The 25,965-nt window shown below is 49.7% G+C and overlaps 1 protein-coding gene across 6 annotated transcripts; it reads right to left on the reverse strand.

The window, feature by feature from the left end:
* Positions 1 to 6,329: 6,329 nt before the first annotated feature.
* KLHL26 (kelch like family member 26) lies at positions 6,330 to 25,682 on the reverse strand. 6 transcript variants are annotated; one of them, XR_009747088.1, is made up of 5 exons: positions 25,569 to 25,682; positions 14,187 to 14,369; positions 9,741 to 11,097; positions 7,426 to 7,565; positions 6,330 to 6,349 (listed from the first exon to the last, which is right to left on the reverse strand). XR_009747088.1 is itself a non-coding variant. In XM_061474699.1 (4 exons), exons 1-4 carry the CDS (start codon positions 25,613 to 25,615, stop codon positions 7,542 to 7,544), a joined length of 1,611 nt encoding a protein of 536 aa, XP_061330683.1. In that variant the 5' UTR covers positions 25,616 to 25,682; the 3' UTR covers positions 6,936 to 7,541. The 6 variants fall into 6 exon arrangements, 5 of the variants coding, with proteins under 5 accessions (XP_061330683.1, XP_061330681.1, XP_061330678.1 ...); XM_061474699.1 differs by lacking the exon at positions 6,330 to 6,349 and having other exon boundaries at positions 6,936 to 7,565; XM_061474697.1 differs by lacking the exon at positions 6,330 to 6,349 and having other exon boundaries at positions 6,936 to 9,074.
* Between the last annotated feature and the right edge of the window lie 283 nt (positions 25,683 to 25,965).

Genomic DNA, 25,965 nt, shown 5'->3' on the forward strand with positions numbered 1-25,965 from the left:
TAAGGGGAGACCTTAGGGCAGCTCCAGTGCCTGAAGGGGCTGCAGGAAACCTGGAGAAGGGCTTGGGACAAGGGATGTAGGGACAGGCCAAGGGGAGTGGCTTTAACCTGCCCGAGGGGAGTCTGAGATGAGCTCTTAGGCAGGAGCTCTTCCCTGGGAGGGTGCTGAGGCGCTGGCACAGGGTGCCCAGAGAAGCTGTGGCTGCCCCATCCCTGGCAGTGCTCAAGGCCAGGTTGGACACAGGGGCTTGGAGCAAGCTGCTCGAGGGGAAGGGGTCCCTGCCCGTGGCAGGGGTTGGAGCTGGAGGAGCTTTAAGGTCCCTTCCAACACAGACCGGTCTGTCGTTCTTTGCCAAGGCAAAACAAGGGTGTTTGTGTGTCCCCACTGGGTGCTCAGACACCAAACTCCTCCCAAGGCATGAGGCAAGTTCCAAATCTCTAAAAAGCCAGGTATTCTTCAACCAGCACATCTAAACTCTCAGTTCTACATCTTGGTCTTCTGTCTAAGCTCCCTCAGGTTTGCTGCCTTGGCTTAGAGGGGGTTTTCCCTCTGGATGGAGCAGTGTGTGCAACAGGGAAAGAAAGGGAGGAGAAAACAAGCTATGCATTCATTAGCAAGGCTTTTAGAACGAGCAGCAGTTCCTATGCTGCCTCTTAGAATCATAGAATCCAGCCTGGTTTGGCTTGGAAGGGACCATCCAGTTCCAACCCCTGCCACAGGCAGGGACACTTTCCACTAGAGCAGCTTGCTCCAAGCCTGTGTCCAGCCTGGCCTTGAACACTGCCAGGGATGGGGCATTCCTCCTGCAAGATAAGCAGAGCCCATACCCGCACAGCAGGAATCTGGTACTAAGGTCCCAAATCAAGTCCTGATTCCTGGAAGAGGTTCAGGAGCCCGGCACCCTCCTGTTTCCCTGCTGCTCAGGTGTGTTGTCCAGCGAAGCAGCAGCTGAGCCTGCGGCTGTGTTCTAAGCTACCAGAACAAACTGGAGCCACGTTCCGGTGCAGGCACGACCCTGCTGCTAGGGGAGCAGCAGTTCCAGGGAGGACCGCCGGGTTGGAACACAGGCTTAGGCTGCTAAGCCATTGATTCCAGCTGTGCTAACATCAGGTGGGTGCAGAGCGCTGTGATGTGCAGGACGCACGCATTAGGCAGTAATAAATCCTGTTTCCCAACACCCACATGGTGCCCTTTACACTTTCCTTTTTACAAAGCACCACTAAATCAAGTGGACGCTCTGGGTTTTCGTGCATCGCTCTGGCCCTGAGCAGTGCTCACTCCAGTAACCAAACCCTGTCATGGCGAGAGCAAAGAAATGAAGCTCCATGCTCACTTCCATTGCTGATCACTCCGGGGCCTTGGTTCTCTCAGTTTACCAGGCATTTAGAAGTATTTCCTGCCCCCATAAAATAAGAGATTATAATTATCTTGTGCTGCAAGGCTGTTGGAGATGGATGGGTGAGACTCGCTTCAACAGCCAGGATTAGCATTAGCCACAAAGTCACGTCCTACCCTAAATTCTCGTTGCCAACTTGCACTTCCAAGTTTATAATGTGGTATGAGATACCATCGCACAATGCAGAGCTGGGCCTGAAAGCTCATCCAGGCCCTGGCAGGCTCAACCCTTCCTCTGTCATTCCTGACAGATGTTAGTCTAACCACTTCTTGCATTTTCCACTGGGAATAAACAACTGGAATGCATATTCAGTTAAATACCCTCGAGCTGTGTACATGAACAGCGTATGACCTGCAGAGTTGGCATGTCACGCTAAGAGCATATAAATCACAAAGATTTAGCACTAAGATACCCATTATCCACATTGGTTTTGCTCGAGAAGTGAGATGATTATAAATAATTTGTTGAGTTATCCTGGATTGAATACCATAGGTGGTAATAGCAAACATCTAGAGACCCAGCTGGCACTCTGCCTCTTGTCTAGCACCAAATGGTGAAGTGCCTAAGATGAAACTTGATAAACTTTCCCCTCTTGGATCTCCTGGAGATTGAAGAGGGTGAAATCTCCCATCTGATGGCTCCTGGTTTGCAGGGAAGGAACGCAGATGGCCATGGGGGCGGGGGGGGGGGGGGGGTGACGACTTCCTCCCTTAAGAAGACTCCCTTTTCTTATTGTTTCGCCTGTGCAGCGTTATCAGATGGAATTCCAGTGTGCAACCTGGCCCCGCTCCTGTTCTTAAACTCTCCCGTTTGAAAGCCGTTTGCGTAACAAACTTCTCTTCAATACAACATTTGTGTTCACAGAGTTGCCTCTGGAATTTCTCACCCACTCGCAGCTCCACGTTTTGGGCTGTGGGTGGATCTGAGTGGCTGCTAAGTGCATGACCCAGCAGACAATGTAAATCTTGACTGCATTAAGGCATTGGCAAGGAGACGTTTCAGGCGGGTGCCAGGTTTCCTCCTTCCTCCACTGAAGGAGATATGCCATGCATCTAACAGAATGATGAGCTCATACCCTTAACTATTATTTATGTCTCCTGCCGTCTTCACCTTGAGCACATATGGGGCCATGTGAGAACAACTTGATCTCACTAGAAAGCTGCGATGGGATCCCCTGAGACAGCAGTTCTGTCTCCTCCAGCCTTCCAGACACGTTATGAAGAAATTTCTTGTAACTGAGAACCGGAGCTTTGCTCTGAAGCAAACAAAGAGGCGTTGGAGGACCGGGCTGTTGTGTTCACATCTGCTTTTGTTACAAACAACTCCTTACTGAGCAACCTGCACCCAGAGCAAGAGGCTTGCAGGGAGGAGCTGGTGTTTACTCAGTGCTTGTTTGTTATCCTCCAGGTCCTTCGGAATTGCTCTGGCAGATGAGATCCAGCTACTTCCGTATTCTCCCTTGGAGGCTTCAGAGGAGGGTGTGAGGTTGAACAATTTACACAACAGCAGACAGCAGGAGGCTGTGCCCTCATCCACAAAGAAGACGACTTCTTTTTGCCTACAAAGGTTTTGATCTCCCACTTCAAACTGTTGCTCCTGTTGACATTCCCATTATCCTCAGAGAAGAATATCCTGTGTGAAGACCACAGAATCCCTACTTCCAACACTTCTGAACTGAGCTCTGAATTGTACTTTCAGTAGGAGAAAATGCTCTTGTTTCACTTGGGATTTGTGACCATTTCTTTACTTTAAGCTGTCCTTGTTTCCGGAGGGCAGATAAAAGCACCTGAATTACTTTCTACACTACTCATTGAATCTGATGAGCAGTCCAAGCAAATCAAGTGGCAGTCACACATGTGGCTTGGTTCTGCTCTGTTGTTACCAACATTCCCTTGTCATCCTTCCGGTTTAGTTTCTTTACCATCCCCTGTAAAACCTAAACTTACAGCGAGTAAACCAACATTGACTACTCAAAGGTACTACTCTCATTTCTACAAGTCACATCTCCCGGTGCTCTGAAATACTTGGCAGCCACACAGAGGATTCTGTTACTGATCTTTTTTTCCCAGAATTGAGCTCGGCTTCACGCCACACTAATGCAAGAAGTATTCCCATGATCCTGAGGTGATGTGGTGAGCTGGTGAGGCAGTAGGCACTTTATGTCTTTCCAAAGATAGCACTTGGAAGGCAGGCAAAGTGTTCTACATGGGTACATTCAGAGTCTGCACTAAAAGGGAGGCACCAGGAGGAATCGTGTGCTTCAGTGAAACAAGCAGGAAGCTGGAAAAGAGTTTTTACTACTAAGAGATTACACCATTGCAAATCGAATTGTAGAGCAGAGAGAGAAGCATGGCTGAGAGCAGGATGTTTCCTTCCACAGCCGCCTGTCAAATCCAACTGCAGAGAATTTAGTGACATTCTATACATAAAGTAGCAGGAAAAAGTTTTCTTTCAAGATCTTGTGGTTCAGCTTCAGAGATGTGCTGGAAGGGTCAGAAGGAACAGATTTACATCCACACAAACCCCATCCAAACAGGTTTGTAGACATTTCCTTAACGTTCATGTATAACAAACAGCTACAGGGAAGGCAACAATACCTGGTGTGAAATGGCACGACGCCCAGGCCTTGTCCTGCTCTCTCCTCCTACTGCAGAAACACAAAGCAGCAGATTTTCATGCTGAAAGTAGTTAAAAAGAAGAGAAGGCTCTAAGGGTGAAGGAGAATTCCATATGGTTTTCCTAGGAGGCTTCCCAGAGTCAACCACCTGCCTACTCCTCCTCTTCACATCCCAGTGCAAAACCAACCCTCTGCTATTTCCACACCTTAGGACAGTTGTCTACTTGCAAGTTAAAGGCTCGATGTTCATACCAAAGATAATAAGAAAACTCTAAGGGTGAAGGAGAATTCGGGGGGGGGGGGGGGGGTGTGTTGCAGGTACAGTTGTGGTTGCACAAAAACCCAACATACAGTCAAACCAGCTGAAAACCAGCTGAGCATCTGGCCTGGAATGGACGGTGCTGTGCTGGCTGTTCATGGGCACGTTTCTAGGTTAATGCTACCAACAGAAGCGGGAAGGAGAGGATCCCTCCTCCTCTATGCAGCCCCACACAAAGCAGAGGAAGGCTGCTGCAAGCAGCATGGGATGGCTGCCCCAGCCTGCTCAACCCAAGGGCTTGCATGTGGAGAGAATCTCTGCACATCCAAGGACCAAACCTGAACCCCTTCCATGATATATGCCCTGATTTTCCTAAGAAATAGCAAGTAGACACTTTTGGCATAAGCTTTCACCATCTGAGAACCCCAAAACATGCAAAATTCAGGTCCAGACATACTAACTGCACTGCAGGGCAAGCTTTCCTCTTCCAAACCTCAGGGAAATTCATACATTCCTTCTAAATCCAGTTGTAAACCACTGTCCTTAAGGCACTAATACTGAATGCAAGTATTGATACTGCCAAAGAGTAAAACTGCAACTGAAAGAGTATCACATGTTTATGCATAACCCCAGGCCACATTGGGGGGGGGGGGGGGAGAGAAGGATGTAGTTAAAGCAAACTTTGAGACACATCTGATTACAAACATCAGCAAGCAGATGTAACACACTTTGTAGTGCATTTTTAAAGCATTATGAATGGAAGATACACATCCAAACTATCCACCTCAGCTAAAAGGGTAAATCCTGCTCGAGGTCCTGCAGTGTTAACGCAGCACGGCTCCAGTGGCTGCAGAGGAAGGCTGCAGCCCCCGAGCAGTGGAGCCAGGCGCGGACTGGCTGGGGGCCTGCACAAACAGCCAGGAAAGAGGTCGTTTTATCAGAAGCCATAAACCAGTTTCTGGCTAATTGTTTGACAGGGGCCTGGGTGTGAAACAGCAACGGCAGCGCCCTCGGGACCCAGCCCAGAACCTTTGATTTCCTTTATAAAACCTCTGGAAAGTTTTTCCTCGAGCAAATTTTCTGTTTTCCATTGCAAACTGCAGACACTGCTCTGGTGCTGCCCTCCTGCAGCCCCCCCCCTCCCCTTGCTCCCTGCTCCAGCTTTACCCTTTGTCTCACAATCAGAGGCTGATTTCAGGTTGTGCAGCTGAACCAGCAGCTGTTTCCAAGCAGAAAGCACATTCTGTGTTCACTTTATGGAACGTTCAGTGCCGGAGCAGATGAAATTGTACCTGCCCCACAAATGAATTCTAAAACTCCTCTGTGAAACTCTACCTAAAGTTGAAATATTCAACTGAAAAGTGCCAAAGTTGTGTTACTGGAGCTCAGTTTGGAAAGAGAAACAAAAGTTCAGGAGTCTGTGGGATGCTCCTGTGCCTACTCACCATTAAAATGCAGAGGAGAATCTAGGCTGTCTCTGTAAAAAACTAACTCCAAGGGAGAGATGCCTGTGTGATATATAGATGCTCCCAGGTGAAACTCAAGATAGCTGAGCCCTCTGCGGAAGGCAAGGCTGACCTGACATGCCAACACACCCAGGACAGACTCTGGATTTATTCAGCCACATTCACTTTTCCTGGTGCTCGAGTCACAAGCGATGAAATCTCATTCATTTATGCAAGCAACTGGAAGATTTATTGTAAATAAAGTTCTGCACATTACACAACTGGCTAAAAATCATAATTAGAGTTGCACTGGGGAACATGTTTTATTTCTTCTGACAGCAGTCTGGCTTCAATAAGCCCAGCAGGATAAATGGCCCAAAAGTTTGCGGAGTTTCGGCAACTAAAGACCTTATCACAGCCATGGAAGTGGAAATGTCTGACAAGGTTTGATGTGGCTTGCGAGTGGTCCCGAGCACTTCTCCTGCACAGCATCACTTTCCAGCAGCACCAGGGCACAAGGAGCTGGAGGCAGCGCCTGTGTTCCCTGTAAATCAAAGGGATTTTCCGCTGCTGTTCAACTTCCCAGACCCCGGTGTGAGCGCAAGGACACGTCTGCGGGAATTAGCACGGTTCTAGGATAGGGAGGAATGACAGTCGGACTGCCGAGCCGACAGACCCTCTGGAAGAGGGTCAATGACACCATTAATAGGATGCAGACATTCCCAATCTCCGGCTAGTCTGCGCCCTGCCAAAAGCTCCAGTGCTTGCTTGCTTTATAGTTTTAAGTACAATTTCAGGTCCATAAAACATCAGAGAAGACAGAAGCTATTATCCTGGCCATGACAGGAGTCCCTAATGGGACATGCATACTCTGCACATACCTAGAACTAGTGATGCTGAGCTTTTCCTGCTCCCCATCTGTTCAAGGGTATTTTAAAATGTACCAAATCAGGTTTACCCCAATAACATTTATTGCTGCCCTGAGACTTCTGACTGACTCTGATTGCAATCAGACATTTATCTGCCTTTGCTCACTCTGAAGAGAGAAGCCCAGTCCCCTTGTCATGTGGGGCATCCTCTGAAGGGTTCTCTCCAACCCAGCCACGGAGCTGGAGGTATTTATGTGAAACCCCTCTTGCCGCAGAGCTAAAGAATCAAACCCAGTTGCTCTCCAACTAACAGAGAGGTTCTGCACAGACCAGCCCAGAGCCACGTACCTCAGAGGGCAAAACAAACTTTATTATCAATGGGGATGATACACACTGCCACGAGTATTTTAGTCAGTCTCTGCTAAATTTAGAACAGCTAGAATATTTCCAGCTAACATTATGAAAAATAATTATTTATACTGCTATAAAAAGAACATTCCAGTAGCAGGGAGAGGTGGTGAGCAGCAGTGCTCTGCCACAACGGTGAAGGAATCTGGAAGCCTTTCCCAGCTCCTGCTCCGCAGTGCCAGGGACTGGGAATGCTCGTTCCAGGCTGGTTTGCTGCACAGCAGGTGACAGTTGGTCTGTTTATTCAGTACAGTTCCAGAACAGCTTTGGGAATCCTCCCATCTCCAGAGCCACCATTCCGATAGGAATGATACAGAGGTTAGGTTTTGTTTTGCAAGGCTGACCTTAACATTGAGCCCAAACACGCTGCTTCGTCGTTCTCAAGGACCTTTCCTTTTCCTCCCTTTACCCCCCGACACACACACACGTACCTCAGAAGCAGTTTCCTTGTGAAGAGATGCCCCCTCCGGTCACCACGGGGTTCTCCATTTCTGATGTGGTTCATGAGCACTACGGCTGTCCGTTCTATGAGAGAACCCCCAAAGAATCAACTGCTGCCACAGGAATCCTTCTGATAAGAAAAATTAAATGAAATAGAGAAGAATACTCAAGGATTTCAGGAAGGCAATGATGAAGGAATGACACACTCAGAAGAGGATTAATCATATTTGACAAACAGGAAAGCGTGTAACCTCCCATTTGTTACTACCTTAAGAAAATACCCTTTTAATAAACATATGGAAGCATTAAAACAAAGGAAAATGCGTTATTTTGTAACTTTGAGGCTTGTATCGAGTTACATTTCATCCCTTCAAAACTTGCTTCATCTGCCAAGGCTGTTGTGCAGCGTTTCTCGCTTCTGTGCCAGACCGACCGAACAGAGAATGGAGTGAATTAACTGCCTGGGAGCTGGAGCACAGCCTCCAGCATACAACCACGAGCACCTTCCATGGATTTATTATTGCAAACCAGCAGACAGATAGGAGCAGATGAAACTATGCACTGGTTTATCCTAAATTTAGACTCTAAATGGAGAGATGTCTCCTCCCTGCACCATAGCCAAAGGTGCTTTGATTTCATTATTAAATGTCTTTGTGTGAATCTGAGGTATGGAGCTCATGCTTTACACAGGCCTGCTCAAGCAAAACAGACATTACATAATTGTCTCTAAAGGGTTACAGCACAGTATTTATTCAACAGCAGAATGCAAGTTTGTTAAAAAGAAGGCTGCATACATCGAAATCAAACTTGTTCGGGTACAAACACAGCCCTTGGAACAGAAAACCTCATAAAAGGAGAAACCTTCTATTTATTAATTGGTCAAATGAATTAGAAAAAATGGCTTACAGGAAGTTCAGGAAGGAACCGAACTCTGTGCAGCAAACACAGATGTCACAAAAATGACAGAGTCATCTTCAAATTAATCTCTTCAGTTAAAATACCCACTGGCAACAAGAACAACAAACCCCATTCCACTTTGACTTCCATCATGTTATGATGCCGAGTAGCTTATTGACAGGTCAAGGGAGAAAACCTTCAAGCTTCTGAGGAAGTAGCACCCACCCCTTTTCCTGTACAAAAGGAGTTTGGATGAGCACGTATTGGTGGCAAGGCAAAGGCAGCAGGACCCAAACCAGAGCCTCTGGGTGCTCCCTGGGGCTCAGCCCAGCCGAGCAGCCACAGCTCTTATTGCCAGGGCAGCCAAATTCTTGGCACTTATAAGGAAAAGAATCCTGCTCATTTGTACATAATCCAGCTATTGACATGGCTTTAGTATGGCAAATGCTGAATGCCCCAGGTAAGGGAGAACTTCTGGACTAGAGGATCATGCTGCTGTCTGGAGGGGGTGAGGAAGGGATCTGGAATCGCAGTGTGATCCAAGCAGTGAAGAACCAACAGAGACCAGAGGTGTGCAAGGCTAAGTATTCCCCTTTGAAAAGGGGAAAGAAACCCAAAAAGTCACCTTTGAAAAGCAAGAATCTGCTTTCCTGATCCAAGCACCTGAGCTCCTGGAGCTCCCACTGTCCCGTTATTGCTTCTGGAGGTCAGTGTGTTTTACAGCTTTTGGTTTGTTTGTTTGCTAAAAAAAACAAAGAAGCGACATCCATGTTTGGAGCTATTAATACAAAAATCACACCTGAACTCTGTTGAACATCCCCCAGTCCCCAGTGCCCCCTGAGCTGGCCATGGTTTGCTATGTGGAATATTGTTACAAATATGAAATGTTGGCAAAATGCACCCCCCATCCAACCAGAAAAAAAAAAAAAAAGGAAGAGAAAAGCTTTTTCCAGCTGTAACATCTGTTAAGTCTAACTAGCTGACAAGTGCTTCTGATGGAACACGCTTGCCAGAACACTACAGAAGAGGAGGAGGGACTTTATGGAGGAGGGAACACAAGCTATTTTTCTCCTTCCCTCACCCACAAAATGCACAATACCATTTGCAAACAACAAAGGAACACCACAGCATCTGATCACATGCAACACGAGGCGATTTCACGGGCTGATGCCGTCGCACGGAGTTATCTCTGGGTCATTCCCTGCGGCAGGATAACGGGAGCACATGCTATCCCAGCAAAAGACTCTGGGAAATGTAGGTCCCTTTCCCATTCATCAGTTTCAGTGTTATACACCTGCACAATGCTGGTGACATTGTTCAGATGCCAATTGTACCCTCCTACAATATAAATCTTTTTTTCTAGTAAACAACAGCCTGCTTCCGACTGCCCTGCACGCATTGGGCTCACCGTGGTCCATTGGTCTGTTTCAGGCACATAATACTCCACAGCCAAAACATCAAAACAACGGTCAACATGGTCCATGCGACCTCCCAAAGCATAAATCCTGCTATTTGCACTGACCATGGCATGCAGAACTCTGGGCTCATTCATCGGGGTTTTAAACTCCCACTGATCCATGGTGGGGTCGTAGCAGTGCAGGGCTTTCTTGTCTTCCACCGAGATGCCGTACCCACCTGAGATGTACAGCTTGCCTCCTACCGTGGCTCCCGCGTGCCCCCACGTCCTGCGTTTCAGGGAGCACACGTAGGTCCACTCATTATTCTGGGGGCAATACTTCTCCACAGAGGCCAGGCTCCCCGAGCGGTTCCTCCCACCGGTGGCATACACCATACCGTGCAGGACGTTGAGCTGGAACTGGATCCTGCTCTCCTGCATGGCCTGGATGCGCAGCCACTGGTTCAGGTGCGGATCGTAGCGGTAGCAGATGTCCACAGCTCCCTCCCCGCTCCGGTACTGCAGGTGCTGCCCTCCAACGATGTAGACGAAGTTGTCGAGCACGGCCACGCAGGAGTGGCTGCTGCCCACCTCCATCTCTGTCAGCTCCTTGAACTGTCGTACGCTGGCATCCGGCAGGTAGTAGACCTTGCAGCTCACAGTGCGGTCGTTATCAGTGTAGGGAGTGCCACCGAAGGTGATGAGGGACAGGACATCCGAGCGGATGGTGGTGCGAGGGGACTGCATCTCGTGCTGCCGGAAGGGCAGGATCTGGTAGTTGAATGCCTCCAGCAGATACTGCCGGCACAAGACATCTTCCACCATGATGTCCAAGGTCTGGACGCTGTCCACCAGCTCCGAGGACTTCATCAGCGGGAAGCGGATATGGCAGAGGACCTGGCTGGCGTTGGCACGGCGGGTTGGGTCATACTGCAGCCACCGGACGGCGGCACGGAAGAGATCTATTTCACTGCAGCTTTTCAGCTTATTGCTCTGCAAGAAGAAAACAAGGCGCTCCAGGGGCAGGTGGAGGAAATCCTCTTCCTCAGAGATCTGGAGGAAATGCCTAAAAGTGAATGCATCTACTGATTCCTTCAAGGATGCGAGGCTGAAGGTGGTGGCCATCTGCCCGATATTGAGACACGTTTCTACGCTCATGGCAGACTTCAGGAATTCTTCGCAGAGCTCCACGACAGGCACCATCTGGAGGAAGACAGCAGCTCCCAGCACATCCTGAATGCAGTCAAGATCAAGAGTCACTTCGGCACTGTATGCAAAGTCTATAATGTGCTTCAGTCCTTTTGCAGATAGACCTTTCAGTTCAATCACATCTTGGCTGGCTTCTCTCATCCCGCCTGCAAACATTGCCCTGGGGGTCAAGAACACAAAGATTTCACCCCCTTTTAAATACAGATAAAATGATGCATCACTTCAGAATGGTATTTTATTCTTTTAAACCATACTGATTCCCTCAGGGAGGATGGGGAGGGAGGGGAATAAATCAAGGCTAAATCTCTAAAAGGCAGGAGAAATTAAGAGTATGCAGTTTCTTACATAAAGCTTGCATAAACACTGCACTGAGAAGTAATATTCAGCTATCAGAAAGTTACGGTTTTCAATACTGTGGCAGCATAATTAAGAGTGGACCACAGGACAAAGCTTCAAGAAGTGGGTAGAGCTACCAGAGCAGGGACTGCAATACACTGGACACCAAGGGATCCATAATACTCAACAACCAAAGGAGACCACGGGATCTGCACCAGCAGAGGTTGGTAACCAAACCCTAAAGAGTTCCAGTGTTCAGGAAGTGTGAGCACAAAGAAGGAATAACCTGTGTTTAGGAGGTCCGCGACACTCTGAGCCTGCCTGCGGCACTGCCATCACTTAGCCTGTTCTATCCTAGGCTGGCTATGAAATCCAGCTATTGCAGATGCAACACTGCAGATGCAACAATCTAATGATAATCACAAGAGAACCTCCCCTCCAGGGTTCAACCCCAGCGCCTTAAGTAAATAGGGAAATCGGAGTCGCAGCCACTTCAGAATCCTCTGTCATGTTGCAGCACGACGGCAGGGGGCTAGCAGGCAATTAGAAAACAAGGAGAAAAACAAGATTCTGTTCGAGCACAGCTGCAAGCACATCAGTTGACCAGGCCACGCAGAGATTAGGCCCGAGATCACCTCCTTGGGAGGCTTCTAAATTCCACAGGAAGCACATACCACGCCAGGGCCTGACGCAGACATCTCATAAACCATGCTGCTGGAGCAGTGCTGCGTTTCCCAGCACCGGGGCCTGCGGGCGGGACGGGGACACAACTGCACATCGAGATTTAATACAGTGACATTCAATTTCAGCAGATTTTGTTACAGATGGGTAGCTCAGGGGCAATGGTTGTGCTCTGGGTAGCATTGGACAAGCAGTAGCAGAGCAGTTCTGGGGGAAGCTGAAGTTAAAGCAGGCTGCTGGAAGACCGGCTCCAGGGAGCTGCAGCAGCCACTGCCATCGTACACACACCACAGCAAGGCTGCAGGCTGTCACACAAAGACCTTCTGAATTGCTGGCAGCTGCCTGCACATTTGGAACTGGGTTTTCCATTGATAGCCCACTCTCTCACATCAGAAAGGTAAATCCATTCTGAGGGCAGTGTCGTTACTGCTGCTTTAGGAAGCTGTAGTGACTCTAAGGTGCAAGTTAGGCAGAAAAAATGCTGAATGGACCCTCCCTTCTGCATTGATACAGGAATAAAGGAGTATCTTGGGAACACTGTCACAAGATAGGAGTTCCAAGTTTCCTGTCCAAACCTGCCGCCATCCAGCATAAACCCAAGAAATCCTAAATGACCTAAATGAGGAAATACCTGCATATGAAATAAGCTCCCCGTAACCGGGTGACCAGCAGTCCTGTTCACAATTATTTGTCCATACAGCAGATGAGAGCGTTCTGCTAAAATCCCTCTGTGTATCCCATGTCCCAGAACAGCACGCTGCCCTGATCCCTTGCCCCAAAGGGTGTGCAGACACATGTGTGCTCGTGCATTAGCTACACAGAGCTGAGCATGCAGAAAGAGAAGCATTATAGTTGCCACGATGAAGACAAAGTGGAATGCAATTCCTTTAAGAAGCGTTACGGTTCTAAAATGCTGATTATTATATAAAGGCCTCAATTTCACTCTTTTTCTCCCCTCCCTCTCTGCATAGAACCAGAGTATTTTCAAAAGCTAGATTATTCTCCCATTGTTCCCCAGGACAACCTTCCTTAGCACCACAGAAGTTATAACAAGAAACCTACTCAGCAATTACATTTTGACAGGGAAAACACACTAGCAGTGGCACTGCATACAGCATTTATGAATACAAATAGTGCTATTAGCATTTGGTGGGAGATCAGCTCCATGGTTAATTGCATGCCTGGTGGGGAGAGTGATAAGCTTGGAGGGTTTATGTTACCAAAGCAAGAGAGAAGGGAACAGCCTAGAAAATATGTGTGTACAGGAGACAGACATCATCAGAGCAGCTGAAGAAGCGGACCGAGGGATGCATGAGATACACCAAGGGACACTGGAGTCCCTTGCTTGTGGTTACCTGCTCAGCACACACTTTCTGCTCAGGTCAGGAAGGAACCTACACGGTGAGGGACTGCAAACCCTGTTGAACAGCCCTTCTCCAGCCGTACCTGCTATGACCTGCAGTCCCAAACAACCCTCAGGTTGAGCGCTCTGCTGTTCTGAACCTTCCCAATACCCTTTGCCTCCAGCATGCCCCTCACTTGACACTGCTCCTGGTGCTGCCAGGAAAGGTCCCTAATTCAACAGAGAAGTCATTCAATGCCAAAGAGCTTGACAGAGACAAGATGGATGAATATGTATTTTTTGCTTAAGACCAAAGTTCCTGCTCTGCCATTGTCTCACTCTGCATTAATTGCTGAGAACACTCATCTCTGTGCTTCAGTTTTCTACCCACACAAGATAGGACAACTCTCCTCTATCTCCTGGGGCTCTGGAGAATGCACACCCAAAACGTTTCACACTCTTCAGCCTGTAAACAGTAATCACTGTGGACAGGTCAGTGGTATTTAAAGACAACAGGAGTGTATTTACAGCGGGCACCACCATTCAATGGGATGAGTCATTTCAGAGGCCTCTTGGAAATCACCTCAGGTAGCTTCGAGGCAAACGCTCCTTTCTTCAGCAGCACCTACCAGGAGGGTTCAGGACCCGGGCTTGAACTTGCATCTTGGCCCAGCGGCTGCAGCAGAACACACCTCCTCTGCATGCAGAGGAACTGGCTCCACATGCCTGCAGGTAATCCCACCGACCTCCGTGGGGCAAAGCAGACCCCCAAAGGGTTGTGCATGGGGGTGATTCTGGGGTGTGGTGGGAAGGGTTGGGGTGGGGGAGGATGGGGAAACAGAAAACCAATGGGAAAGGTAGAAATGCCTGCTTCCCTGTCAGATTCTCACCTGAAATAGTCACTGCAGGCAGCCAAGACAACTTTATGAACCTGAAACACTTCATTATTTATAGTGAGGATGACATCAAGCAGCTGAGCCTGAGCTCGGAGCGAGGCCAGTCCCTGCAGTAGAGTGGTGCTGTGGCCAGGAGCAGAGAACGTGCATTTCAGGGTGCTGTTCTTGTCAGCCATGCTAAAAACAGAACAAGAGAGACAGGCTGGTTTTAAATTAAAACAATATGTGGTATACCTACAAAGCACGCTGGGGAAGCTCTGTAACGTGAAGCAGTTTGAACACAAATTCCCAGCTCAACAGCCACACAGAACATCATGACATCAGTACCTCAGTTGTATTCCCTTCTCCCAGCACAAAAGAGACTTCCAAGTTTTTACAATACCCTTTCCCATCAGTGACAACCCATCACACTTGCAGCACACGTGGCCTTCAGAGACCATCCAGACACCAGCCAGCGAGGCCAAAACCTCCAACGGACATCGGTGTCCCCACTCTACAACTACCCCAGAGCCCACCCTGGCCCTGACTTCAACCACCGGACTGAGTCACAGTTGCTTATTCTTCTCAGCACCTCTCCTGCCTGCAGCTGTTGGATACTCTGTGCTGTCCAAGGACAGCCCTGTTGGCCCTACTGGGTTCTGGCCTTATGCTGGACCCTCATGAGAAGAGCAAAAGCAAAGTATTACATAGCACTGGCGGCTCTAAATAACGTCAGCTGTTTGAACTGCACTGTAAACAGTCCCCTCCCAGAGTAAATATTTCCTTGGTTTTCCCAAAGCCTCTTGCACATGTTCCCCAGGGCAGAGCATCATTCTTGGATCCACTTGGCCTCAGATGCACTTGTCAGTGAGAAGGCTGCCTTCGGAGGTGAATGTCAGTAGCATCTCTGCACAAGTGGATGCTCTGTGCTCCTCTGAAAATAACAACAGTTATGCTGCAGATTTCCCAAGCAAGGGAATAATGGCTCAACTTGCCCTGCCCAAAACGGGCATCCCACCAAGCAGGGCCCATTCACACCCACAGAAGCATGAAATCCAAAATTCACTGGCAAATTTGGTCCAACTCTGAACTACTTTTCAGGATAAAGATCCAAGGAAGAAAACACACACAAGCACCAGTATTCAGAATGGGGTTGATGGTTTTGGATGCATCCTGCTATTTGCTTGCTGCATTTTAGGAAATATGTTATGGAAGCATGACATAAATAATCCCAAACAGATCATTCCAAGTCTGGAAAGCTGCATTACTTGATCCCAAGTCCACAGTGAGAGAGTGAGCTTAGTGCTGCACTTAAAGGGTGTTATTATTATTACTATTATTATTATTATTATAGGTAGACTATAGCAACAAACCCAAATAAAATAGCACAGAGCCTGAGTCCCCACGTGCTCGGGGCTGTATGATCCCATCACCTGCTACAAACTGTCCCTAAAAGTTCACCACCTAAACAACAAAAGCTACACACAATGGACAACACAAGTAGGCGAGGTCAGAGAAGAGTCAGGGAGATGGGATAACAAAAAAAGGGGATGTAAACAATCCTCAAACAATAAGGAACAATGGACAGGACTTGCCGCTTGCCCAACTTATCGGATTGTCATTTCCTGCAAGCTTTAAGAAGAGGGGGGTTAGGGGAAATCTGTGATGTTCATCAGAGCACCCAGAGGGCAGGCGCTTTGTGTGAGCAGCTTCAGAGCTCTCTGGGATGCTGCAGGATGCAGATAGTGAATCTCTGCAGCCTGTTTCAAAACTCAGGCTTGAGGACGTGCCTCAAAATTCATACTGGGATGCCTGGTACCAGGCACTGTGCTTCTTGTAGCACAGATCTGAAACTCCTGCCTTCAAGTCAAAGCATACTAACAAGTCTTAGTTCAGAAATTGGAGCCCAGCTGTAACATCCTTCCTATAATGAAAAGGATTAGCAAAAAGTCAGTTGCTGACAAGACCTTTATCCATGACTCCGCGAGCCAAGAAGTGACTATCCACTCCTGATCTTCCATGGCGAAAGAGGAAAGGGATTGGAAGGAGTGAGCGCATGAATATTCATCATGTCAAACTCATTTTACTCTCCTCACTGGAACAATGGCTTTGATTCGCTGGAGTGAGAGGAAGAAACACGGAGCCTGAGTGTGGAAAAGATCTTGCCTCTGAGCACAGCATCATTCACTGAGCAAACCCATTCTGCTGCAGGCTGGACACAGGCAGCTCCGGAGCTCACTGGGAGATGGTGACTCCTGAGTTCACCATAACAGCATCAGACTCCATCTCCCACAGGATTCTTCTCATGGGAATTTTCTTCAGCACTTTTCGCATACCCATTTGAAATATTCCTGTTCCCAACGCAAGGCTTTACCCGTATAGGATTGCTTCCACCAGACCCTCCCAGCACAGGTTCCTCTTCAGACAACTTGACCTGAACAAGTAGTCCTCTGTTGAGCTTTTTCCCATTAAGTTTTACAAGCATTGTTAAGAACCATAGTGTAAGTTTAAAATAGATGGAGGGCTAAATGTGGCCGGGTGGATATTTCTGTGCTGGAATAAACATGTTTGCATGTGTGATTCATTTCAATAGGTAATTGTGAACAGCTACCCCAGAAAAACTCCCTGCACTAGTTCCTTTGTCTGTTTACAGGTATAAAATAAAAGGATCCAAGGATTACAGAATCCTCCAGGGGGGAAAAAGCCCAAGAAGCAAAGCATTAATAATGTCCAGTCTTCAGTCTGGAAAACAAAAAGAATTTTTAGAAGAAACACAAAAGGCAAATAAAATCCACACAAAGCTTAGAAACCAAAGAGGAAACTTTGCAAGAAACAATGTGGGAGAAGGAGAGGTGAGAAACCAGCAGCAAGCGCTGTGTGGAGCGTGGCTGGTATAAAGGGGCTTGTGAGAAAAGCAGGCTTGGCTCCGGCCGGGCTCTGTGCCACAGGGTACATGCGCTCTGCTGCACGGCTTCGCTTCCCGCTCCTTTGGGAAGGGAGGAAGAAGAGCAGCAGCAGTTGGATTCAGAGACTTCACAGAAATAAAGCACAAAGGGAAGCCTTGAACATGTGAAAGCGCCTTTGTGTGGCTGTCCCTATCTCACTCGGGATCTGGATATGCCGTGTACTCGCTGCTTAACAATCTGTTCCAGCCGACAAACTTTGGGAAGAGTCGCATGGACTCCTCAGCAGTTCAAGATAAAAGCCTTCTATCGCACAATAGTGGCAAAGTGTTTATTCCGCTCCTTCCCTTTCTGATGGAGAGCTTCTGGAATTTTCCTTGGGAGTTGGTCTTTGTCGTCAGAAGGACAGCACTGAGAGGAGCCCCTCCCGGGCGGCGATGCTGTGTGGAGTTTTCTGTGGCTGGAGCATCCTTTGGCAGGGACTGAGCACGCCAGCTTGGAGCAGGGTCCAGTGTGTCTGCCTGCATCCAGGCAAATCTACCCTTCGGAAAGTGTAAAGCATAAAAATCATTCACATCAAGCTGCATTTCCACTGCACATCCCATAGGATTCACAGGGGAAGGGGATCTGAAAATGTTTACATGATCAGGGCCTCTAACATGAACATACTGGTATAAAGGTGACTTTACAGGAACAGAAATCCCACTTCCCACATGGAAATCACTGTAGCAGTGAAAGGTGTCTTTATATTCACTGCACCCATCACATGAATGGCGAGGGCAGCTGGAATTCAACAGGATTCCAAAGGGTGATGCGTTTTGGGCAGCAGCTTCAAAGACCGGTAGCATCACTGTTACCTGATTTTCAAAAGGGGACTACCAGGAATCAAGTAATGGGATTGGGGATTTGTCTCCAAGCTGCTGCTCTGAAGCCAGATTGCTTTCAATCCTCTCCAGTCGCTGCAGGGTAAGAGTTCATTCAGCGTGGTGTATGTGACCTTAGCTTGAGGAAAACCAACCCAAATCCATACACACACTGCAGGCTTGTGCAAATGTTAAAGCAAGGGTTAAAGGAGTGGCAGACAGCAGGCAGGGGAGGCAAACAAGGCCAGAAATTCTCCTTCTGCTGCTCACCTATTGCAGCAGCTTGGCCATCCGCTCATCCTTGCCCCGAGCACGCTGACCACATCCTTAGCTGGCATGTTCTGAGCCAGGGCTGCTTGAGCTCTGACCAGAAACAGATGCAGAGAGGAGGCACCTGAAGGCAGGGCTGAATGCCCGAGAGGCCTCTAAAGCTGATGGGCTGAGAGGTGTTGAAGGGCCACACTACAAGAGTCAGTCCAGATGAAGCACAAAGAACATCCCAAAGAACAACCATCCCCTGCCTCTGCCTCCTGGATCCCCCACAGCATCACGTGTCATCCCAGATGTGTTTCAAGCTAATGAATCATTTTTACCAAATCTGTCCCGATGATTAAAAACATCAAAGCTGGAATTAAAGGCTTACCAAGCATAAGTTCATATTTCAGCATGTTTGCAACTACTGCACAAGCACAAATGGAGAGAATTACACCAGGCCAGACGAGAACCTTTCAGTGATTGAATCCTTTGCTAGACAACTGCCTGTCCTCTTCCTCCTGGCATAACATGGTCCTCCTCGGAGGGAGGGATGGGTCAGTGCTAGCAGGGCTGGCTCTCCATCCCAGCTCAGCATCCCTGCCAGCATCCAGCCACGTGTTCCCACTCTCCAGACAGGTGGTGCTCGGTGATTTCTCACACAGGAGAGGCTCAGGGGCTAGCAGGGTTTCCAACAGGGCAAACTTCCAGCAGCAGCCTCTGCAGTAAACACAGGCTCTAAAGGTAGGACCCCACGAGGCATGGCTGGGGTGCAGAAGAGGAGGGAGGAAAAGCAGCAGCGTGTGTGTGTTCACATGCACGGAGCACGGACTGCCACAGCTTTTCTGGGGAGAAACAAAGGATTTGGGATTGCAAAACAGCCAGCAAGGCACCTCTGGAGCGCTCGAGCCTGCAGGAGATTTCCTATGGTGAGAGCTGCAGAACTAACGTAAAGCTGAAGAGTAACTTTATTTAGTACATAGGGTATGAATATTAAAGGCCTTCTTTAAGAACCTTGAAAGGCAGCATTATAGATATTTTAATAATGCAAATCATTTAATGCCTTTAGTTTCATGCCTAAGTAAAAAACACATTCAGATTCTGATTTTTAAACTACAATCAAGACACTTAAAATCAAAACAAAAGTCAAACTCCCTCAGATAAGTCACTGGTAGCCATGGTTACTGTAATATTTCAGATCCTGAGGCTTTATATCACATGCCCAAATGATGAAAATGAGTTCCCAGCACCTCACACTAACGAACATTACGGGAGTTGGAAAAGGCCAAGCTCTTTGCTGCAGATCTGCTGCTTCACAACCTCTTCCCAGGAGCTCCAGACATGGTCCTGTGGCCTTTGCACCCCCTTAGGACGTTTCCCTGAAGTCTGGGTGCAAGGAAGAGCAGATGCTGCCAGGCAATGAGACTTAAAATACCTGCCCTCGTAACCTACTTACAGCCCAGCAGCACGACTGGCACCAGCACCCCCTCAGAAACATTTACCATCGCTTCCCCATCCAAATTAGCACCAACAATAAGCCCTTAATGCTGAGCAGCTAATTAAATATTAACACATGGAGTGAAGGGGATGTTTTCCAGAGAAACATCATCATCCTGAGGGAAGACGTGAGCAAAACCATGTAATCGAGTTCTTTGTTCCCTCTTCCACCTCCTTCCCTTAATTTCTCCTTTTTCTCTCCTCTGCCTCCTCTCATTTTCCTCTCTTGACACCCTCTCTTTCATCCAAGGCAATAAATACAAGTAAAAAGCCTGAGACTAATATCTCTATCTAAAAGTGACTAAAGCAATTTGGAGTGCTCAAATGAAGAGATTATAAATGGGCCTGAGTTTTAGAAGGAGCAACACTTTGTGGGGGAAAAAGTGGTCTATAAAACGCCTGAAGCGGAACAGTGAGGTTTGAAAAGTCTCCGCTTTTGTCTTTAACACTTTGAGTCTCAGAACTTCAGGAGAGTTACGTGCCCAACAAACCAGTCCTTTGTATCTCTATTACAGGTCTGCTCCTCTCACAAAGAAGGAACTGAGGTCTCAGAAGATGGACTGGGATGGGACTGGGCTCCACAGGGCTCCCACACCCTCGCTGCCTGATTCAGCCTTGCCTTAGTGAACCAGCAATGAAAGCCACGTTTCACAGAAGCCAGGAGGTACCTTAATGCTTTGGGTTTAAGTGCTTTCTGAATCAGGTCCTACTAATCCCGCTATTTGCTTATCTGCCTCCTACTTCTCCCAGGCTGGCACCAAGGCAACCCTGTAGTCAAAGGTAAGAGAGTGAGGTGAAGCAAGAGGCTCTTCAATTGAGTTTTTCTTTAAATATTATTTCCTGGCCCCCACAGAAGTCCCCGAAACGTTTCCAAATCCCTGTTTTCCTTTCTCTGAGCTGGACTCACACAGGGCTCAGCAGACACACACACAAACACATTCTGCTCCCAGGCTTCAATGGGAGGTTGTTTGCAAGCCAAAGGAGGTAGGAATTTGGTTTCTGCTAAAAGCACTAATGAAGCTGGATGTGTGTCAGAAGCTGGCCTTGTCAAACAGAGCACTGGAGCAGCAAAAACGTGGAAGGTGAAATATCTGCACACATTAAGCTCTGTGCTACTTCATGGAGTTTCACATGAGGGACTGGTCAGTACGTGCTGTACCTGGGGCAAATTAGGGGGAAAAGGGAAAAAGCATGGCAGGGGACTTGGATCTTAAGGTCCTTTCCAACCCTAACTATTCTATGATTTTAGGATTCTTAACAATGTTCCTATTGCAGAGCCAGAGCCATCATGGTGCTGGTGCCAGGACAAGGGCAAGAGCAGTCTGGTCCTTTTCATTCAGCAGCTCTGAATTACGGGCTCTGTGAGCCCCGATGTGCACACTGCTACCAGCATTAGGGTTTTGGAGGGGCACAAAGCGTCAGGCTGAGCACATCCTTTACCAGGAACTGCCATTTCTCTCTATTCACACCCAGAGCTACCATGGAGGATCTTGTCCTGTAGAGGGGTTTTCCTGGTGCACTCTCAGTCCTGCCCCAAACCTCCTCCAGCAGCAGAGAGTGCAGCAGGCAACACACATCACCCATCACTAACAACATCCTGCCCTGCCACAGCCTCAGCCTTTAAAATGACTGAGGAGGAGAAGATGCTACCCACCCCTCAAACTTACTGTGGTTATGTTCTTGTCAGCCCCAAACCTAAAGCCGCTGTGGCTGGAACAAACTGAGCAGATGGAAAGATCACTCTGACCATATAAAAGACTGTGGCAGCCACAGGGAGCATCACAGCAGTGAGGAGTTCAGCTGCTCGGTGCTGCTCCCAGCCACAGAGGACCTCTGAAAGGCCGGTGGGGTTTACACCATGTAAAATTTCCCTGTGTATCCACAGTACAAGCTCTTTACACACTGGATGCTCCTGCTGGCAGCGCTGCCTTCAGCAGCTTCACGTGTCTCCCACCTTACAGTGCCACCCGCCAACCCCGGCTCTGGGAAGCAGGCAGTTACGGTGACGCTGGCCCAAAGCCGTCTGTGTAAAAAGCAGAACCAGCCTTTTCCAGGCGGAGCAGTGGCTTCGCGGGTGCTCCCGCAGCAGCACCCGTGGCAGAGCCGCTGAGCAAAGGCCGAGAGGCACCTAGTGGTGCCGGGAAGCACAGCAGAGCCACCAAGGCCACCCCAAGTGACACTGGGGCCAGCCCCAAGCGCTGCTAGCCTTCCAGGTCCCACCCTGCGCTTCCCTCCACCATCACGTTTTCACCTTCAGAAACAAAGCTGATCCACAGCACAGCTACCACCGCTTTCACCCCAAAATCCACCAGGATCTGTCTTGCCACTGTGACACGTTCCCGCTTGGGATGGCCCATTCCAGCCCTGCCAGCAGCTTCTAGCACGGCAGAGTTCCCCCCACCAAGCAAATCCCTCTGGGACCTTGTCCCACACCACCATACCCTTCGCTCTGCACCTTGGAACAACTTCCCACTCAGAGGACGAGGTGCTCGGTGCAGCGTTTGTCCCAGCCTGGGTCTGTGGCAGCCGCCTGCATCGCCTGGGCAGTGTCGCAATAAAAACGACAGGAGTAGTTACATGCAGAGTAGGGACTCCAGCGTGCAGCGCACCGCACATGCCTCTCCTCTCCCTGCACCTCCACCCTCCAGATTGGTGCCTCGGAGCAGCGAGGGATGTCGAGCACAAACAACATGAAGTGATGAAACAGCAGAAACAAGACAACACCACTCTGCCATCACTGCAGACTAAAGGAATCGTGTTTTCTAGCAGATGCAAGCAGCTGCCCAGCACTTGGCATCAGCACACCAGCTCTAATTCAGCTCCAGGATGAAACCTTCTCACCACCACAGCTGGTTTTAGCCCTTACCTAAATCCTCTGCACTTCCCTTCCAACAGGCTTGCAGCATCACTACGGTTCCCAGCTCCTTGGGCAGTTCAGTTCTGCAGCAGCTCCATGTCGCCTCACCTGAACAGAATTAACCAAGACCCCCAGAAGTGCAGCAAAAGCTTTTGTTAAGGGCAGTAATTTCTGTGCAAGTTCAGCACTTCTCTTCCACATAAATGAGAAACTGGAAAAGACACCTGAGCCATCACCCCGTGATGCAGGACTCTTCCTTCCAAAGCAGTGAACGCTACACAACACTTGAAGGTAAGGCCTTTAAAGAATCACCAACGTTTACTTCTGGTCTAAATGAAACCTCCAGCTCAGAAGTTATTTTTACAGCGTAAACATCTACACCACGTCTACCAGCTCCAACAACTAAATCTGGTTTTAAATTGCCATGTGGCAGAGGGTGGAACGTAGAAACCGCACAACACTGAACTCCAAGCGGTTTCAGAAGGAAGAAAAGAACTCTAATTGAAGAGTGAAGCTATGCAAGATCACAGGAGCACAAAAGCAAAGCAGACTCACAGCCCTTATCATTATCTTCCCCCAATGGTTTTACTCCATCCTCCTGTACATTGCTGCTCTCCCACTGCTTGCTTTGGAAGGAATAAGGTCAGGGAGTTCAGCTCAACTTTCCCTTGCTGCGAACCCAGACATATGTACTTCTAGATAAGGCAGACCTGCAGGTCTCCCTCGACCATTCATCCTGGGTTTGACAGTTGGAACTGCTTTCAACCAACACACCAGCGTGTAACAGTACTAGAGAGGTTCCGAAATGCGTTTACACACCCTGGCTGCCTTCCTGCCCATCTTTAAGGGATTAGTGGAGACGTGCAGCTCTCCTCAGCAGCTTGTCTGGACAACCCTGATTAATTCCTGCTTAGAGGCTGGCACGGTAACATCCTCTCCAGCACCTGAGATGGTTTTCCTAGATCTCTGTTACCCTGCTTTGTACAACGCTCCTCCCCAGCATCGCAGCAGAGCTCGCACACCTTGCCTAAAGCACTGAGGGCCTTCCTCACTGGGGGCACCCATGGACCTGCCCGTTTCCTCTGTAACTCACTCACCAATCTCAAAGCCTGTCTCCAGGAGCAGCACTGTATTACACAGTGCATTCTGCAGCCTGAAACTCTCCCTCTCCATGATATGGAGAGCTGGGAGTAAAACATGAAACCCATCTGCAACTCAGGAAGTTCTGCCCATAAAGGAAAAAAGGGGGGACAGGAGGGAAGGCAAGTTTATTCCAAATGAGAAGATTTAGGCCGCTTGCTTTCCAGCGCACAGCAATGGCCTTATCTCATGCCAGCAGTGTGTCAAGGGCCTTTTGAGCGTACCCTCGTCCACTCCTTATCGCAGGAGAGCGCGGGATGCCCGGCAGACACGCGGCTGTCCCTGCTCTGGAAGGCAGCACACACACAGGAACCAGCATCAGCTATGCAGTAGCAATTCCAAAGATGGAAATTCTGCCCGTGCTGAGTGCACCACCAAAATGGCATGTGTGTAACAGCAGGAGAGGACTTTGTCCTTTTGCCATAGAGAGCAAACACTCATTAAGTGCAAAAAGGCCACAAGTGGAAGCACCTAACAAGGAATCACTGCTGACCCTTGCAATTCCCCTCTTGCCCTACACAGCTGATGCAGTGTCTCCAACATCCACCATCAGGTTTGTCCCCAAGACATCCATCCTTTACAACAGACTAACAACCAGCAAGCAGCAGCATCCAAACTGCAGCAAGCTTTACTTTAAAACTAACAAAGAAAACAAACACGCAGCGATAGGGAAGGCAACGGAGCTGCAGCTCGGGGAGCATTGCTGCTGCAGCTCCACGCCGAGTGATTTATCACAGCCCTCAAACAAATTACTTCTATTTCTCAGTGCTACATATCCAGTACCTAGGAGCTCCAGAGCGAGTGGCCCTGCACCCATGTAAAGGGAGTGCTGCTGTTCCTGTGCTGCTGCTCCTATGCTGAGCAGGAGGGAAAGGAGCTGCAGAGAGATAAAATTAAAACGCCCCAGGCAACAGCATAGTTTACACAGGAGGTCATTAGGAAAAAGGAAATAAAACGTATATATAAATATATATATACACATGGAGAAGGTGAGAACTCAGACAGGCTTCCCCAGTGCTCAACAATGACTGTAAGAGCTTCCCTCTCCACAGCGTGACACCCAGGAGCAAACACAGAGTTAAACTGAGGCTAGATGATGCTCCAAAGAGCAGGGCCAGGCTGACAGCACAGCATCCCGGCGCACACAACACAGCTGAACACTGCCCAACGCAGAACTCCTGGATGAGGCCAGCCCTGGAGCAGAACCTCCACTGCCAACAGGTACCACCTACAGCACCCGCCCGGGTACCCAAGGGGCGAGCGGCCCTCCAGGAACCAAACCCAGCCCAGGGAGGGGGTTGATGGTGAGGGGCTGGGGTGGAACAGAACGGGCCCAAACCACCAAAACCGCCGTGTTTCTGTGAATCTACAAACCCGCTGCCTCTACAAACCCAACGCAGCTGGGGTCTGTGCAACTCCCAGTAAACCCCCCCAAACCTCAGCCTTCCTCTGCATGAATTCCCTCATGGGAAGCTGGTTTTGTCACCGTTCAGTGCCTGCCCCATCCCTGGCAGTGTTCAAGGCCAGGTTGGACACAGGGCTTGGAGCAAGCTGCTCAGTGGAAGGGGTCCCCGTGGCAGGGGTTGGAGCTGGAGGAGCTTTACGGTCCCCTCAACACAACCCATGCCGTTGTTCCGTGGCTCTCTCAGAGGCCCTCAGCCGCCGGGCCGCGCTCAGGACAACTCCCTCCCCGGCTCCCCGCCCCGCACGACCCCGGGCGAGCGGCCTCGGCTCCCACAGAGGCCACACAACTGAACCCAGCGGCGCTTGTGGGCGCCGGAGGAAGGCGGAGAAGCGCCGCGGCCGCCCCGGGCCCACCCGGCCCCGCCCCGCCGCCGCCCGGCGCTCGGACCCCCGATACAGGCCGCGCCCGGGCCGCACTCACCTGCTCGGCGGCTCCGCGGCGAACTCGGCCCCGCCGGACTCCGCCATGTTCGCTGCGGGCTGCGGGAGCCGCCGCGTTAAAGGCGCAGGAGCGAGAGAGGCCCGCGGCGGGGCCCGGCACCGGCACCGGGGATGAGCGGCTCCGCTCCGCGCCCGCCGGGCCTGGCGCCGCCCCGCCGCCACCGCGGCCTGTCACCGCCCCGCGGCTGCCGCTGCCCCACGGCCACGGGGGCTGCGGGTCCGGCGCCCCCCTCATGCCTGGGGGGGCCCAGAGGGGTCTTTGCTGCCCCATGGCTGGGAGGACTTGGGGGTCTGGCCCCATCCCTCAGCTGAGGGCTCCCGTGGCTGTGGCCTCCCCGCGGCTGAAGGGACTCGGGGGGTTTCTGTCGTCGCCCCAT

Source organism: Pezoporus flaviventris, unplaced genomic scaffold (genome assembly GCF_033815535.1).
Source record: "Pezoporus flaviventris isolate CSIRO_AGI_PZ_B2104156 unplaced genomic scaffold, CSIRO_AGI_Pfla_v1 ptg000080l, whole genome shotgun sequence".
NCBI classification, from domain to species: Eukaryota; Metazoa; Chordata; class Aves; order Psittaciformes; family Psittacidae; genus Pezoporus; species Pezoporus flaviventris.

What these genes read in the sequence shown, in the direction of transcription:
- KLHL26 (XM_061474694.1), bottom strand. Translation starts at nt 25,615, where the DNA reads ATGGCGGAGTCCGGCGGGGCCGAGTTCGCCGCGGAGCCGCCGAGCAG. An exon ending in GCCGCGGAGCCGCCGAGCAG is followed by an intron (nt 14,370 to 25,568) that starts GTGAGTGCGGCC and finishes TTCTGTTTTTAG; the next exon opens with CATGGCTGACAAGAACAGCA. An exon ending in GCCTGCAGTGACTATTTCAG is followed by an intron (nt 11,098 to 14,186) that starts GTGAGAATCTGA and finishes CTTGACCCCCAG; the next exon opens with GGCAATGTTTGCAGGCGGGA.